Raw genomic sequence first — 14,593 nt, forward strand, 5'->3', positions numbered from 1 at the left:
ATAGAGAGCCGTGTGTGTGTGTGTGTTGCCTGCAATAATACAATCTGAGAGAATAATGAGCCCACAGGCCAAACACATTTGTTTTACTGGTCTTCTGCTGCTGGAGCGATTCTGCTCAGGTCATTAAATATCGCCTGATCATAATGAGCTCACATTAAAATGTTCTCAGACTGTGCCACAGACACTGAATGCAAGGGATACAAGCAAGGGAGCCTGATGGGTGAAAGAAAGCATGAACAAAAGGGAGACAGAAAACAGAAAGCAAGTTACTGTGTGGATGAGTGCATCTGTATGTGTATGTTTAACTGTGCATGAATAACTGAGTGTGTGCATGCAGCGCTGTAATGAGGGATGTGGGCAGCTGACATGACATCTAATTTTACTTTTTTCAGAGAAAAAAAAATAAAATCCAATGGCAATTTGATTCAATTTGCGGAAATTTATTTGTTCAAATTTCAAGTCGAATTTGGAAGTTGTACTGTAATGTGGCTATCCTGATCAGGTGAAATACAGAAGTTTGGGGTTCGAACGATTGTTTTTATTTTTTATTTTTTGAAAGAAATGAATACTTTTAATCAGCAAGGCACATAAAATTGCAAAGATTTGAAAAACATGAATTCCGTTATGCTAAAACATTTATGTTAGCACACAATCATGTGGGGAAAAGATTAAATTCATATACATTTGTCAGCAGCTCCCTGTGTGTGTGTGTGTGTGTGTGTGTGTGTGTAAGGTTATATGAGGTGCTGTCTGTCAAATTGAAAAGCTCTGAGGCAGAATCGAAGCATGGATATGTTGAGATTCCTGCACTCTTTCACTCCATTGATCTGTCTGTCCTCAGTCCCCTCAGATTCTGTCTCTGTCCCCTCCCCCTTCATACTTCTCTCGTCCATTTTCCCTTTCTTAGTAGCTGTATTGGAGCATACTCTCTCTTTCCTGACAAAAATAGATGGTCTTTGTTGCCTCATAATTCATAATGAAATTCTTATGTGAAGGAAAACCCAGATACAGAGAAGTGAGGCCTGGGTGATAGGAGCACCACCTCCTCCTATGGGTGTTTTTTTTCTTTTTCTTTTTTCTTACAGAGATTTATAGAACAATGTCCTGGTTCTAGACAGCTTTTTTTGTGGACCATTGGTGAACTTAAGCTTCCGTGTGAATTTTTACAATTGAATCAGGATGTCCATTTATTTGAAATGGGAGAGTTATGTTTTTGGCTGAAAGTAACATTTTAGATGGTTTTAATGCGAATTTTAATGATTTTAATTAGATTTTTAATGATTTAATTTGCTGTGCTTTGGCTGTATTCGCAGAATAACCAACAGGCACAGCAACAGGTGAACCGCAACAATCAGGAGGAGAAAGACGAAAAAGAGAAAGAGAAGGAGGGAGACCGTGAGGAGGAGAAAGCAGAGGGAGAAGAGAAAGAGGATGGCATAAAGTGAGTATCTTTTCTCACTTTTTCTCACCTTCTCTCCTTCTCATCTCACACTCATCCATCTGCTGCTTTTTCATTGCGTTTTCTCTCATCTAATCCTTTGAACCTGTGGACTTACAGTTTCTTTTTCTCTGTGATTAATCTAAAACTGTGAAGGCACAGTTATGTTAGCCGCAGGTGGAAAAAGCTGAGTTTTTTGTGCCACATCAAAAACTAATGTGCAATATAATTTAATTTCAGTTACTACAATTATGTAGGTAAAGTAAACAGTAATAAAAAGAAAAAAGATTAAATATATGTAATGTAAAAATGTGTATATAAAATAAAAAATGTGCATATTCATTGAAATATAGTTATATGCCTTTTAATAAATATATTTTATATTTTAGAGTATGTAAACATTTAAAATAATGAAATATATTCAAGTTATAAATAGCAAAAAGACCTGTGACTGGGTTTGTCCTTTTCTCCTCAATATGGTTATTTGATTAATATTAACAGCGTAATAAATTGGTCATTTTGAATTTCCTAGTAAAAAATCAAGCCTTCTAGTTTTCCCTGAACAATGGCTGTGTACAGATGCCGGTTCTGCATCATTTCAGCCTAATTTAGTGAGCTGTTAGTTTCTGAACCCTAGTTAACTTGCAGGTGCACACTATATTTAGATACTCTTGGGAAGTACAGGTAACAGTGTATTAATCTAAACTAAACCTGTGCAGTCAGCAGTACTGTAGGGTGTGATTAGAGCACATTAGCACTGGCCCGAATACACAGGGCTATGTATACGCCCCAGCATGCCAGCTATACATTTGCATTAAGCCGAGTCTGTGCATTTCTCTGACTTTTCCCCTATGATTCCCATGACCTGCGGGCACAGCTGCTGCTCCTATATTTAGTTCTGTATCTGCAAGATGGATAATGTGCAGGTAAGATAAATGACGGTCTGCTCATCCCACAGCCATTTCCTGACACTGTGCCGTACTGCTGAAGGGAAATACACTAGCTCGCGAGCAAGCATTTGCATAGTGTGTTAACTTTTATACATGGTTCATTTTTTAGTTCTGTGTGTACTATAACATGTTACTTTACAAATATTTTTTTCCAATAGGAATGCTCTTGATTTAAAAAATTGTTAGAAATTTACCTGGCATCCATCCATCTATCCATTTATCTCGTTCTAGCATTTTATCTATTGCTCTATTTTTGTTTGCCCGCTTAGTGACATTGTACATAATGTATAAATAAAAAAAGATTCCGTGCTCTTGAAACCCACCATAAAAAAAACGAATATACTCGAATTGAGGTAAACATGCCTAATATAAATGCCTTTCAGCATTGATGTCATCATATTTATATTGGAGAAAAAAAATCAAATGATGGATGAAAATCAAACATGATGTGTAAATAACTTTGCTGCAATAAGATCATGATGAGACTATGATAATGTTTTTTTTTCTTCTGTTCTTTACAGAGATGACACCTCTGGTGAGGACGGGGAGGAGAAAGAGCCTCCTGCAACTGCTAAAGGCCGGCGCACTGCAAACAGCCGAGGACACCGGAAAGGACGAGTCACTCGCTCCATGACCAACGAGCAGGAAGAAAACACTTCACCGCTAAGCAGTGAGCTGGGTTAGCACACAGTCACATACCATTGACTTTTTTCAGTGTTTCTTTGAGGTCACGTGTTCAAATGAGTTCTTTGTTTTGCTCTGCAAATTAATTGTGCACAACCTTTTATTTTACAACATTTTCCCACTTGTTGTTTTATAACTTCCATTTTCTGTTTTCCCAAAATGTGAGGACATTTTAACAGCAATATCAACAGAATGAGAATGATCCTAATAATGAAATGGTGTACAAATAAATGGTTGAGTTGAGACGAATGTCACAGTGTTCCCTGGTTTACCATGAGAAGGCATTTCAATTTCCGAAATGCACTTTTTAATGATGTTTAGAGCTCATCCAGCTTAGCTAAGAGTGTTCTTGAACTTTTGTTGATTGTGCTTCATTTATAACGTCCCCTATACTTCAGCATAAAGGTCAAAACACTGCATTTGGCAGCACTTGGACTTACTTATTAAAAATATTTCATTGAAACAATTTTTGGAAAACGTTTTGGAGATTTTGATCTCATCCCATTCATGTGGATAGAAAGTAAACAGGAAACAGCCACCTGGGTTGTTACCAAGTTGGTCACTGAATTGCATTATAGAGACTTGGGTATTATGGCACATTACATGGCATTCATCTTTTCTTATCTTTTTTTAGCAAACCTGGAGATGAATGAAAGTTCTCGTTGGACTGAAGAGGAGATGGAGACGGCAAAGAAAGGTCAGAACCCATGTTGGTTAATTTGTCATTACTGCATTTATTGACTGGACAGTATTCCCGCTGTATGGAGTCATTTGTGCAAACACAATTAAGATCCAGTGAGAAGCATTTGAATTCACAGCAGAATGAATAAGGTTGTTTTTAGTGAGTAGCATTCATACAGTGCTGACATAGAAAACCAAAAGTAGTTATGCCAACTATAACCATGGTGCTGTTGCATTCATTTCAGGGTTTGTAAAACCTTTTGAGAGAAATTCATGCACTTTTCAATGATTTTCAAGTATTCCAAGTAAAAGCTTTAAGTATTTCAAGTAAATTATTAGTGTAACTGCACTTATTAATGCAATAGTAATTTTATAATTCAGTTATCTATTTTTATATTTTTATTACCCACACACACCATCCCCCAGTGCTACCAAACCTGCTTCTGGTGCCATTATCCACCAACTTCTGTAGAACTTTAGACAAGCTGCTTTCAGAAATGTCATTTACTCATGATTTAATAAAAAGAGCTTCATTAATGGACCTTAAAAACTTCATGTGGGATTATATTTAAGAAAAACGGACAAAGTTTGAGTAAAGAGCAAAGGTCTAATCTTCTTTCTTGTTCGTGTCAGTGTTTATGTCTGTAATGTAGACGCTCTGTTGACCTGCTTCAGGTGTAATGCTTCCACATCGCTCTCTTAACAGCTCTGTGTTTCTCTGGCACCGGTACATCATATCTGATCCATCAGGCTGCCTGCTCCACACCACTCTGGTTTACAGGATCTGTAACTTAATAACATTTCATTAATGATAAAGTCCCATGCACCAAATCACAACAGGAACTCTATTTTGTGGAAAACACAGTGATCAAAATTATAGAACAGTAACCACTGTGGAATGAAAGAAGATTACAACTAAAATCTTGGAGGGCTACAGATGTCAGAAAGTCCTTGTTTTGAATGACTTCAGCACATCTGCTGTGATCTTGGTCCACTCTTCTTCAACCCTTCCATAGTTGGGTTTCTTAGCCATAACTTTGTCACCAAGGTTTTCAGTGTGGTTAAGCTCTGGACTCTGTGCTGGCCATTTCAGTGTTATTAGCTTCAAGGAACTGCTGTACCCATTTTGCAGTGTGACAGGAGTATTGTCTTGGATGAAAATCACAGGTTGATTTGGAGATGCTTGCAGGGAAGGAACTGCATTTTGCTGAATGAGGTTCTGATAAATATTTACATTCACACTGCCATGTAGCTGTATAAAAGACCCAACCCCTGTCCACACAACATGCTCCTCAGCAAGTGTTTTCAGTCTGACTTTTAAACGTGCCAAGACAAATCCTTATCATGGTCGTATATCGTGGATGACCAATCTTTTGGAGGACTTAAATGAATTAATTTTATTGTAAACCTGCAATATTCTACAGTAGACATCATAGATTGGAATGACTAACTTCTCTTGGAAGGGCTGAAAGGGTAATCCCTTTGGTCTTCATCTGGACCGCCTCCTATCGCAGGCTTTTAATCATCAGCGGCCCGCCATCTTGCAATTTCCGTGAAAGTTGGAGGAATGCTGCCAGGCTGCAGATTTGTCGGCTGCTCATCCATGATTCTACTGTTCCACCACATCCAAAAGCTGCTCTATTAGATTGAGATCTGGTGACTGTGGAGGCCATTTGAGGAAAGTGAACTCCTGTTCAAAAAACCAGTCTAAGATGAATTGAGCTTTGTGAAATGGTGCATTATCCTGCTGGGAGTAGCCGTCAGAAGATCATAAAGTCATAAAGGGATGCACACGTTAGCAACAATACTCAGGTAGGCTGTGGCATTTAAATGATTCTCAATTGGTACTAAGGGGCCCAAAGTGTGCCAAGAAAATATCCCCCACACCATTACACCACCACCAGCAGCCTGAACCGTTGAGACAAGGCAGGATGGATCCATGCTTTCATGTTCTTTACAACAAATTCTGACCCTACCATCTGAATGTCTCAGCAGAAATCGCGACTCATTAGACCAGACAACATTTTCCAATCTTCTATTGTCCAATTTTGGTGAGTATGTGTGAATTGTAGTCTCTGTTTCCTGTTCTTAGCTGAAAGGAGTGACACCCAGTGTGGTCTTCTGCTGCTGTAGCTCATCTGCTTCAGGGTTTGACGTTGTGTGTTCAGAGATGGTATTCTGCATATCTTGGTTGTAACGCGTGGTAATTTGACTTAATGTTGCCTTTCTATCTCTAACCAGTTTGCTCATTCTCCTCTAACATCAACAAGGCATTTTCGTCCACACAACACTGTCGCTCACTGGATATTTTTTCTTTTCCGGACCATTCTCTGTAGACCCTAGAGATGGTTGTGCTTGAAAACCCCAGTAGATCAGCAGTTTTAAAATACTCAGCCTGTCTGGCACCAACAACCATTCCACATTCAAAGTCACTTAAATCCCCTTTCTTCCCTATTCTGATGCTCTGTTTGAACTTCAAGTCATCTTCACTACATCTAGATGCCTAAATGCATTGAGTTGCTGCCATGTGATTGGCTGATTAGCAGTTATATGTAGTAATAATAATACATATATATATATGTGTCTGTCTATCTATGTATTTATCGATCTATGTATATATTCTATATATTCTTCAACTTGCAGTAAAATAGTGTACCATGAAAGCTAGGGGTGGTAGAAAAAATTTTATTTTCTGATGCGTCGAGATTCTCTCTTTAATGATTCTGAATTGATTCTGAGCTTGTTTTATTTTTCCCCATAAATGAAACGTGTGTGCGCTAGAGACGTGGCGGGCTTCATTGCACAGAATTTGCGCTGTATGATGTGCGCATTGCTTGACAGTGTGTGCTTCCACCCACCGTGTTTTACTTTAGGTATGCTTTAGATATGCATTCATTTATGCTGTTTGGAATGCAGTACTATTAGATGCACGAAACTCTCGCACTGACAGGCTCTCACGTGCACTATGTGTTTGTTGTCCTGAAGCTTGATCGCTGCTGCGGGTTAAATGCACTTGCATATCCGAATACTTTTACATGAAATTGATGTAAATAGTCAGTCGGTTTTCAGCACAGGACAAAACGTCTGATATATCCTATTAGATCTGTGCATTAGTGTAAATGCAACCTGTTAAAGCTGCCACTGTCTATGATCCCATCAATAATATTCAAATGGCAATACTACTGAGCCTATTTTTCTATCTAAAAACTAGCCTATTTTCTGTAAACTTGTGGGTACTTAAAGAACACTTATTTTAAATAAGTAATTGTTTTGAAAAGTAGTCTGCTTGTGTGTAAAAAAAAAAGGAAAATTGTATAAAAATCAAATTTGATCTCAAATTTATATGAAAATGTAGCCATGTGCAGTAATTTTAAAAACTGAGAATCTAATGAATCATGATATTGAGTTGATTGTAATGGGTTCCAAATATACTGCCACCCCTCACCCTATGACCCTCTTAACACCAGGCTGTTACCTCATCTGTCCTTTTTAAAGCAGCTTACAGCTCCCTATGCTAATGTGTTTATCTGTGATCATGTTTAAAGCAAGAGAGGGAGACAACAGCAATGTATGATAATGGCACCTGGCATTCTCGCTGCATTCCTGCACACAGAGAGAGAGCAGCTCTGCACTGTGACTAATGCATGCTGGCACAGCCTTTTAAAGGCAGGGTGGCCGTAATTGTGTTCATGTCTCTGAGAGTGGAAGTGAGTGTGTATGTGGCTGTGGGGGCACTTAATGACAGGATAAAGGGCTGTGTGACCTATAAGCCAGAGCTACTGCACACAGCTCTCCTCAAGTGTCCTTTTTAGATGCTTTTCTTTGGAGGCAAGAGCTGCAGACTGATGTATGTACTGTGTATGTGAACATTAGCTCTAGTAAATGCTGGTAAATGTGTGACACTGTATGAATGTTTTTGTATGTGTGTAAGATGCTCACAAAAACAAACACACTGCAGTTTTTAGAGTAACAGCAGTATTTAAAATAAACACAAGCAAGTCGCTCCAGTTGTCACTCTTGAAGTCAGTGTGAACAGAACTGGATTCAGCTCTGAAGAAGAGTGACAACCAGATTTAGCTGCTGTGTGTAAGCAGCCTTCTCCAACTCTGTTCATTTCTTTGTCTTTCACTTTTCACTCTCACTTTTTTTTATATATAATTCTTGTCGCTGGCCTATGCTAGATTTTTCTTTCTTTTTTCATGTTGTTCATTCTTTCATTCTGTCTCTGTCTTTCTGTCTATTTCTGTCTTTCTGTCTGTCTCTAGTTTAGTCTTTCTGTTTTTATCATTCAGTCTCATTTGCTCTCTCTTCTTTTGGCTAAATTTTTTTTTCTATCTGTTTTTTTTATAGGGCTGCTCTCGACTAAAGATTTTTCTAGTCGACTTGTAGTCTTTCATTTTTAGCAATTAGTTGAGTAATTGCACATTTAGAATAATAAAACCATATAATTCATAAGACATTGCCTAAAGCCTATCAGCGCTCAAGTGCACACATAAAACTTCCCACAGCACACCAACAGAAGTAATGATTACGAATGCATCAGGAAAAAACGACTGCCTTAACATTATAATATTCGATTGTTAAACTAGTGTTTTCTGTATTTTTGGCTGCAGTGATGACTCGTCATCTCCACAGTGGATGTGCATGTTTCATTTGGATTACAGAATTCAATACAGTACAATGTAATACTAAATCTATAGCACATTTAAAACAACTGCCATTGACCAAAGTGCATTCCAGCATCATTACATAGCCACGCAAACAAAAATTTTAAATCACTCAAATTAATTTTTAAAAGCTGTACTAAAAAGATATGATTTCAGTATAGACTTAAAAGCATCCACATAAGGGAAAGATTTAATGTGCATAGGAAAAGGGTTCCATAATCGTGGGGCAGCCACTGAGAAATCCCTGTCACCCTTTGATTTTAATGTAGTTTTAGGAACATGAAGAATCATCTGACTCGAAGATCTCGTATTTATTGTATTTTGATAAAGAATCAAAAGCTCAACAATATATTCTGGGGCAATTCCATGAAGTGTTTTAAAAACCATCAACAAATAATCTGAAAATATTTGGTTTCCATTTGAATAAATCATTTAAAAGTATGCATTTCACTCTCTTTTTTGTGTTTGTGACAAAAGTACAGACCCTCAGTTACTCTTTTTTTTTTTTTAATGTGCTCAAGTTCACTGAGACCTAGATGGCAGAAAGCACACTGTTTGCCTTAATATTTTGCAAAAGCACAACATTTTGTTATTGTGAGTGTACACAAATAAATGTAAACCTTTTACAAATTAGAAAGCTGTATTACTCTGTAATACAGTTAAATTAAGTTAAATGAAAATGATCGCACCGGTTCCCTCAAGTTAAAGAGAAAGTTTACTCAAAAATTTTAATTCTGTCTTTAATTACTCACCATTGTGTCATTCCAAATCCGTAAGACCTTCGTTCATTGACTGTCATGGACTTCATGACTTCACCACTTATATAAAGCCCTAGTTTTCTTATTTGACATTCTTCAATAGGGCCCAAGCCCCAAGTGTTTTTTTTTTTGTTCTTCTGTATTTTTATTTTGGGGCCTTAACATGCTCAAAAGCTCTTCAAAATTGGCACACACCTTGGAATCTGCGGGTAGATCCTCATCATGATGCCAAGATACTGAAGATGCTAAATTGTGAATGTATTTTGGATATCTTGAATGGTGTTGGAGATTTATTAACCAAAGATCAAAGATCGGTTGTTTCACTTTAACAACACATTAAAACATCACTCTTGCATGATCTAAACAAATTGTCCTCCAGTAGAAAGATCACTGTTTTGATAAAATATTGTTGCAGTGACAGCAATTTAGTAATTTATTTCAGGAGTGCAAAATAATAAATTGGTATGTCATATTTAGAATAGAAATTTACAATACATTCAGTCACGTCTGCAGCGGTTTATTTTAACAGCAAAAAAGGAAACAGTAATTTTCTTACATCTTTGAAGTACATTATCCAAACACTTCAAAACTGTTTACATATGGAGAACATGTCATTATGCCAGCTGCTCCTTGGCCCTTGACGAATGTGATTCGCAGATTAATTGCACAGCAATTTAAAAAATGTAAGTCCTGTCAGTTTAACAGGGCAGCGAGAGAGAGAGCGAGCGCGAGCTCCCCGGCCGCACGCTCACCGTCTTCAAACAACACGAGCTCTTTCTTCCTTGCCCATATTAATCAATTGACACGATGGTGTCGATGTTTAAATAATTTAAAATGAGAATGTAAGTTTGCTCACCCCATTTTTGTTTGTAAGAAAAAAATTAGATAAGATTTCATATCGCAATATATATCACAGAAAAATAAAATATTGCAATGTCATTTTTTCCCAGTACCGTGCAGCCCTAGTCTATAGTATTTATCACTAAAAGTTTTGTTAACCCTTTAAAATAAGGTCTCATTTGTGAACATTAGTTAATGCACTAACAAAGAACAATATATTATATTAATATATAATGTTAGTAGGTTTTAAACTTAATATTAACTAAGATTAAGAAATGCTATATAAGTATTTTTCATGTTAACTAATATAGTTTGTTAATGTTAACAATTGAAACCTTATTGTAAAGCGTTACCAAAGGGTTTTTTGACATTGTTCTCTGTGTGTGTGTGTGTGTGTGTGTGTGTGTGTGTGTGTGTGTTTGCACGCGCGTGTGTGTGTGTGTGTGTGTGTGTGTGTGTGTGACTCTTGATGTTAGTTTGTAACCTTTGCATTGCTGGTTAACCTTAAAACCAGACTGCCAGAGGGTTTCTGTAAATGCATGTGCCTACTGTGCACTGTTTTCCTGATGCAACCAGGGTAGCGTTGCACTGGTGGCTTGGGCCCGTCATCGCTGCCAGGCACTATTTTATTTTTTTCCCCTTTCTCTGTCTTTCATTCTGTTTGTTTTCTTCTTATCTGTCCGTCTTTGTATTTGTCTTTCTGTTTGTCTTTTTTCTCTCTTTCTATCTCTTTCAGTTTCTGAGTGAGTGAGAGTGAGTGGTTAGATTAAGTTGTTGGAGTGCAGAGAGAAAGGAAGTGGCTGAATTGTGGGTTGGCATGAATTAGAGGATTTGGCAAGCCTCCCCGTTTCTCCCTCTCTCACACTGTTGTTAAGGACTGTTTGTAGAGGTCACATTGAAGAAGAAAAGCAGGTCAGTTTGGAGGAATTGCTTTCCCTCTGCTTTCTCATGATATCAACATCAAACCTCTCAAATCTCTCTCTTTATTTCTGCCACAATCTCTTGCTCTCACTGTCTGTTTGTTTTTGTGTGTTTGAGCGTAGATGTGTTTTGGCACAGATAATATGCGTTAGAGACTGCAGAAGAGAGAATGATAGAAGAGATCAGATGAGGTTGTGGAGGGAGGGAGGGCGGGCATTAGGGAGGTGGAGTCACTGCATCTCATCTTCACTTTGCTGTTAAATTCCAGCCAAGCGGCAGCCAGTGAAGAGGAGTGGAAAAAAACTGTGGCCTTGAGACAGAAAGAGAGAGGAGGCTGGCGAGGGAAAGCGCGTGAGTTTGATTAATAGAGAGAGAGAGAGGACGAGAAGAAAAAGAGAAGGGCTGCTCTGTTTAGAGAGAGTCCGAGAAACGACAGCGCAGCTATCAGAGGAGGAATGGGAAGCTCATTTCCCTCCCAAACACCACTCCTTTTTCTCTTTTCTACTTTCTTGCTCTTCTTCATGCTGTTCTGGAGTCCCAAGTGCCTCTGCTGTGCATTTCCATGGAAATCATGTGAGCATAGATGAAAAGAGTGATGGAGTGATACAGAAGAAGGGAAGAGTGGGCTGCAAAAATGTTTTATGCAACAACCTGATTGGACCATCCACAGTGGACCAGTGATGAAGATTTTAATTGGATGTATCATTGGTACATGCTCTTGAATTAACAAAGCTGATCGGACAGCATTGTCTAATTTGGATTACTCCTACATGCAGAGATACTTGACAGAATGCAACGTTTTGAAATTGAAGATGGATGAACCCTGCATTTCAGGAAGTTTAGGATCGTGTTTGACCCTTCACTGGATTTAACAGCTACTTGCAGACATTTGCTGAATTGGGCAAGAATGGAGTTTCTTTGACTTTTGACCTACTTCTGTTATATAGAAGTACTTCTGGGCAATGTGTAAATCGCAAAGCAGGCTTTTATTTAAGCATTCTTTGCCTTGCTGTTTCTGTTTGCCATGTTACATAGATTAGGATGTGTGTGCATTTCTGACAAGCAACTGGAAGTGTGGAGATTAAACTGAGACAGAAACAAGGATCAGAGATGGTGAGGATAAGCATGCAAATCAGACTTCAAATGATTTCTTGCTTTGCTTGTTTGTATGACACTAAGGGCATTTTTAATTTAGCTCCATGCACTTACTCTCTTCATTTTATCTCTCCATCTCATTTTCTCTGTCCCTGTCCAAGCTACACTGACTGTCCTGTAGCTTTGATGTGGAGGCAATAGTGCTTTATTGTGGACACTTGCGCTATAAATACAAAGCAGTTACTTAGACTGGACAAGATAGGTTCCTAATGTGAAGCTAACCAGTACACATCGATTTGGCTGATGTCTGCTGAGAGTTAGCTTGGTGTTAAATGATTGAGAACAGTTCATGTCACACTGTTGCCCCACTTTCCTACTTCAGACGGCAAGCGGCAGCATATGATCTTTGACCTTTCCTTTAAGTTTTCCTTAATGACCATGCAAGGCTGGGCAAATGGGAACACATGAGGCTTCCATAACCCAGCAAACAGGGGTCTTGTGTGTTAGTGTTGATAGATATTGTCTGTTAGAAATCTTATATAAACTCTAACGGCCTTGGTGCTGTCCTATTTTGAGTGCATGTGACTTAGTCAGACACCAGGGGGGGAAAAAGGAGACCTACACATACCTGTACACCACAGTTAAAAAGTTTGGGGTTGTTGTTTTTTGTTTAACCAAGGCTGACCAAGGATGCATTTATTTGATAAAAACAGTAAAATAAATAATATTGTGGAAAATTTTAAATGAATTAAAATGAAATTGTGATTAATCCGTCTGGCCATTATAGTGGTCTCATCATTTCCCATTTTCTGTATCAATGAAATGAATGGACTTTTCAGCTGCGTCATGCAGACAGTGACATTGTATTTTGTGCGTTGAAATAACAATAGAGAATAGAGAAAATAGTTACTCTGTCACTCATAGTTCTGTTCCTGTTTTAATGTTGATAAAGTGAGAATGTTCCTTCTCTTACTTTCTTAGGTCTGCTCCAGTATGGCAGAAATTGGTCCGCAATCGCCAAGATGGTGGGCTCCAAAACAGTCTCCCAGTGCAAGAACTTTTACTTTAACTACAAGAAGAGACAGAAACTGGATGAGATTCTGCAACAGCATAAAATAAAATCGGTCAGTTTTCAGAGAGTTGGAGATTATTTATATTTGTTATATGTTGAATTGGTTTCATGTTGTTGTGTTTTAATGCTTGTTTTTTTTTTCATAGGAGAAAGAGCGTAAAGCCAGACGTAAAGGTAAGGCTCTTCAGAACGAGGAGGCCAGCGCTCCATCTGCTGAAGAGGAGATGGAGGGATCAGGAGTCAGCGGCAATGAGGAGGAGGCTCAGGAGGATGGAGAGGGTATGGATACAAACACTTACTTCATGCAAATCATTGTCCAGTAACTTATTAATGTCCATTCAAACAGTCATTTGTTGCATATTACTCATCGAGTTTCTGGAATTGAAATAATGAAACTCCGAGTTAAGATCTGAGAAACAAATGAGCAGTATGGTAATTACGTTATCAGCCATAGCTATGAAACCAAACACCTCTGAGGTTTTGTGGTTTCCAGGAAGTCCCACAGCAGCTCGATTCAAACAGCAGAGTGCTTTTCTCAGAATATCAGGAACACGTGGCTTAGACTCACCTTTGACCTCACCCGTGATACAACTCTGACCTACTTCTGAGAAAGAGACACACTCTGCGCAAGCATGAGTTGCTTTTTTAGGAGAGCTGCGTTTTCTGAAGTGGTTTTGTTACAGTGGAGCGACCAGACAGTCTGAGCGTCAAAATGTATGTTGTGCTGTAGACGTAATTTTGGAGCTGTACTTCCACAAGCCTGCCAGGCAGCTATGAAACAAACACTTTGTGCTGTGTGTTTGGCAATCAGGTGTGGCTTGCCGATAAATGGGTTTCGTAAGCTTTCATAAAGCCATATTTATCAGGTCAAAGCTTGTGAAAGAAAGCCAGCAAGGGAAGTGCTTATTATGTTATGGTTATTTTGTAATTACATCCAGCTGGGAGAGCACACTCAACGGCTGGGGTTTGTTAAGCCAGTGGGAAAATGAGGCTTATCATAGTCCCCTGCTGTGTATTTACTAGTTATGTTTACTTTTTGATTTGACAAAGGACATGTTAGATTTAGATCAGAGTGATTCTTCATCCAGGAGCTTTTCTGTGCCCTTGGATGATTTTAAAATAAAAAAAGTTTTAAAGTAGTTTTTCGATTTTAACGGGCTTGCTATATTCGATTTCGCTGTTTATGGTATCTGTTTAATGGATTGTTTTTTTTTTCTTTTCCAAGAGTGTTGAAATGTTTCATTTGTCAGAATTTTGGGCTTTTAAGTTCCTTTTCATAATTTCCTTGCCTAAAAATCATATTTTTGAAAGTTGGCATCAGTTTTTATATGTGCAATATATCTATAAAATTTTAAAATAAATTTAAATGGAAAAGAATTCTTAATTTTTAATATTTCACAATATTATTGCTCTTAATGTGTTTTTACTCAAATGAGCAAAAGAGACTTCTTTCAGAAACATTAAAAGAAGCTTACATCCCTACATTT

At 38.1% G+C, this 14,593-nt stretch overlaps 1 protein-coding gene across 4 annotated transcripts in view; it reads left to right on the forward strand.

The window, feature by feature from the left end:
- LOC113071421 (nuclear receptor corepressor 2-like) overlaps positions 1-14,593 on the forward strand; it is a 107,148-nt gene that overhangs the window by 67,270 nt on the left and 25,285 nt on the right. For 3 of the 4 annotated variants that reach the window (XM_026244762.1, XM_026244765.1, XM_026244764.1), the window contains exons 15-19: positions 1,314-1,441; positions 2,910-3,067; positions 3,707-3,769; positions 13,016-13,158; positions 13,253-13,385. In XM_026244762.1, coding sequence (XP_026100547.1) covers positions 1,314-1,441; positions 2,910-3,067; positions 3,707-3,769; positions 13,016-13,158; positions 13,253-13,385 — 625 coding nt within the window. The remainder of the gene's footprint in view (positions 1-1,313; positions 1,442-2,909; positions 3,068-3,706; positions 3,770-13,015; positions 13,159-13,252; positions 13,386-14,593) is intronic. The other variant, XM_026244763.1, reaches the window with a different exon arrangement.

Source organism: Carassius auratus, unplaced genomic scaffold, assembly GCF_003368295.1.
Source record: "Carassius auratus strain Wakin unplaced genomic scaffold, ASM336829v1 scaf_tig00007301, whole genome shotgun sequence".
NCBI classification, from domain to species: Eukaryota; Metazoa; Chordata; class Actinopteri; order Cypriniformes; family Cyprinidae; genus Carassius; species Carassius auratus.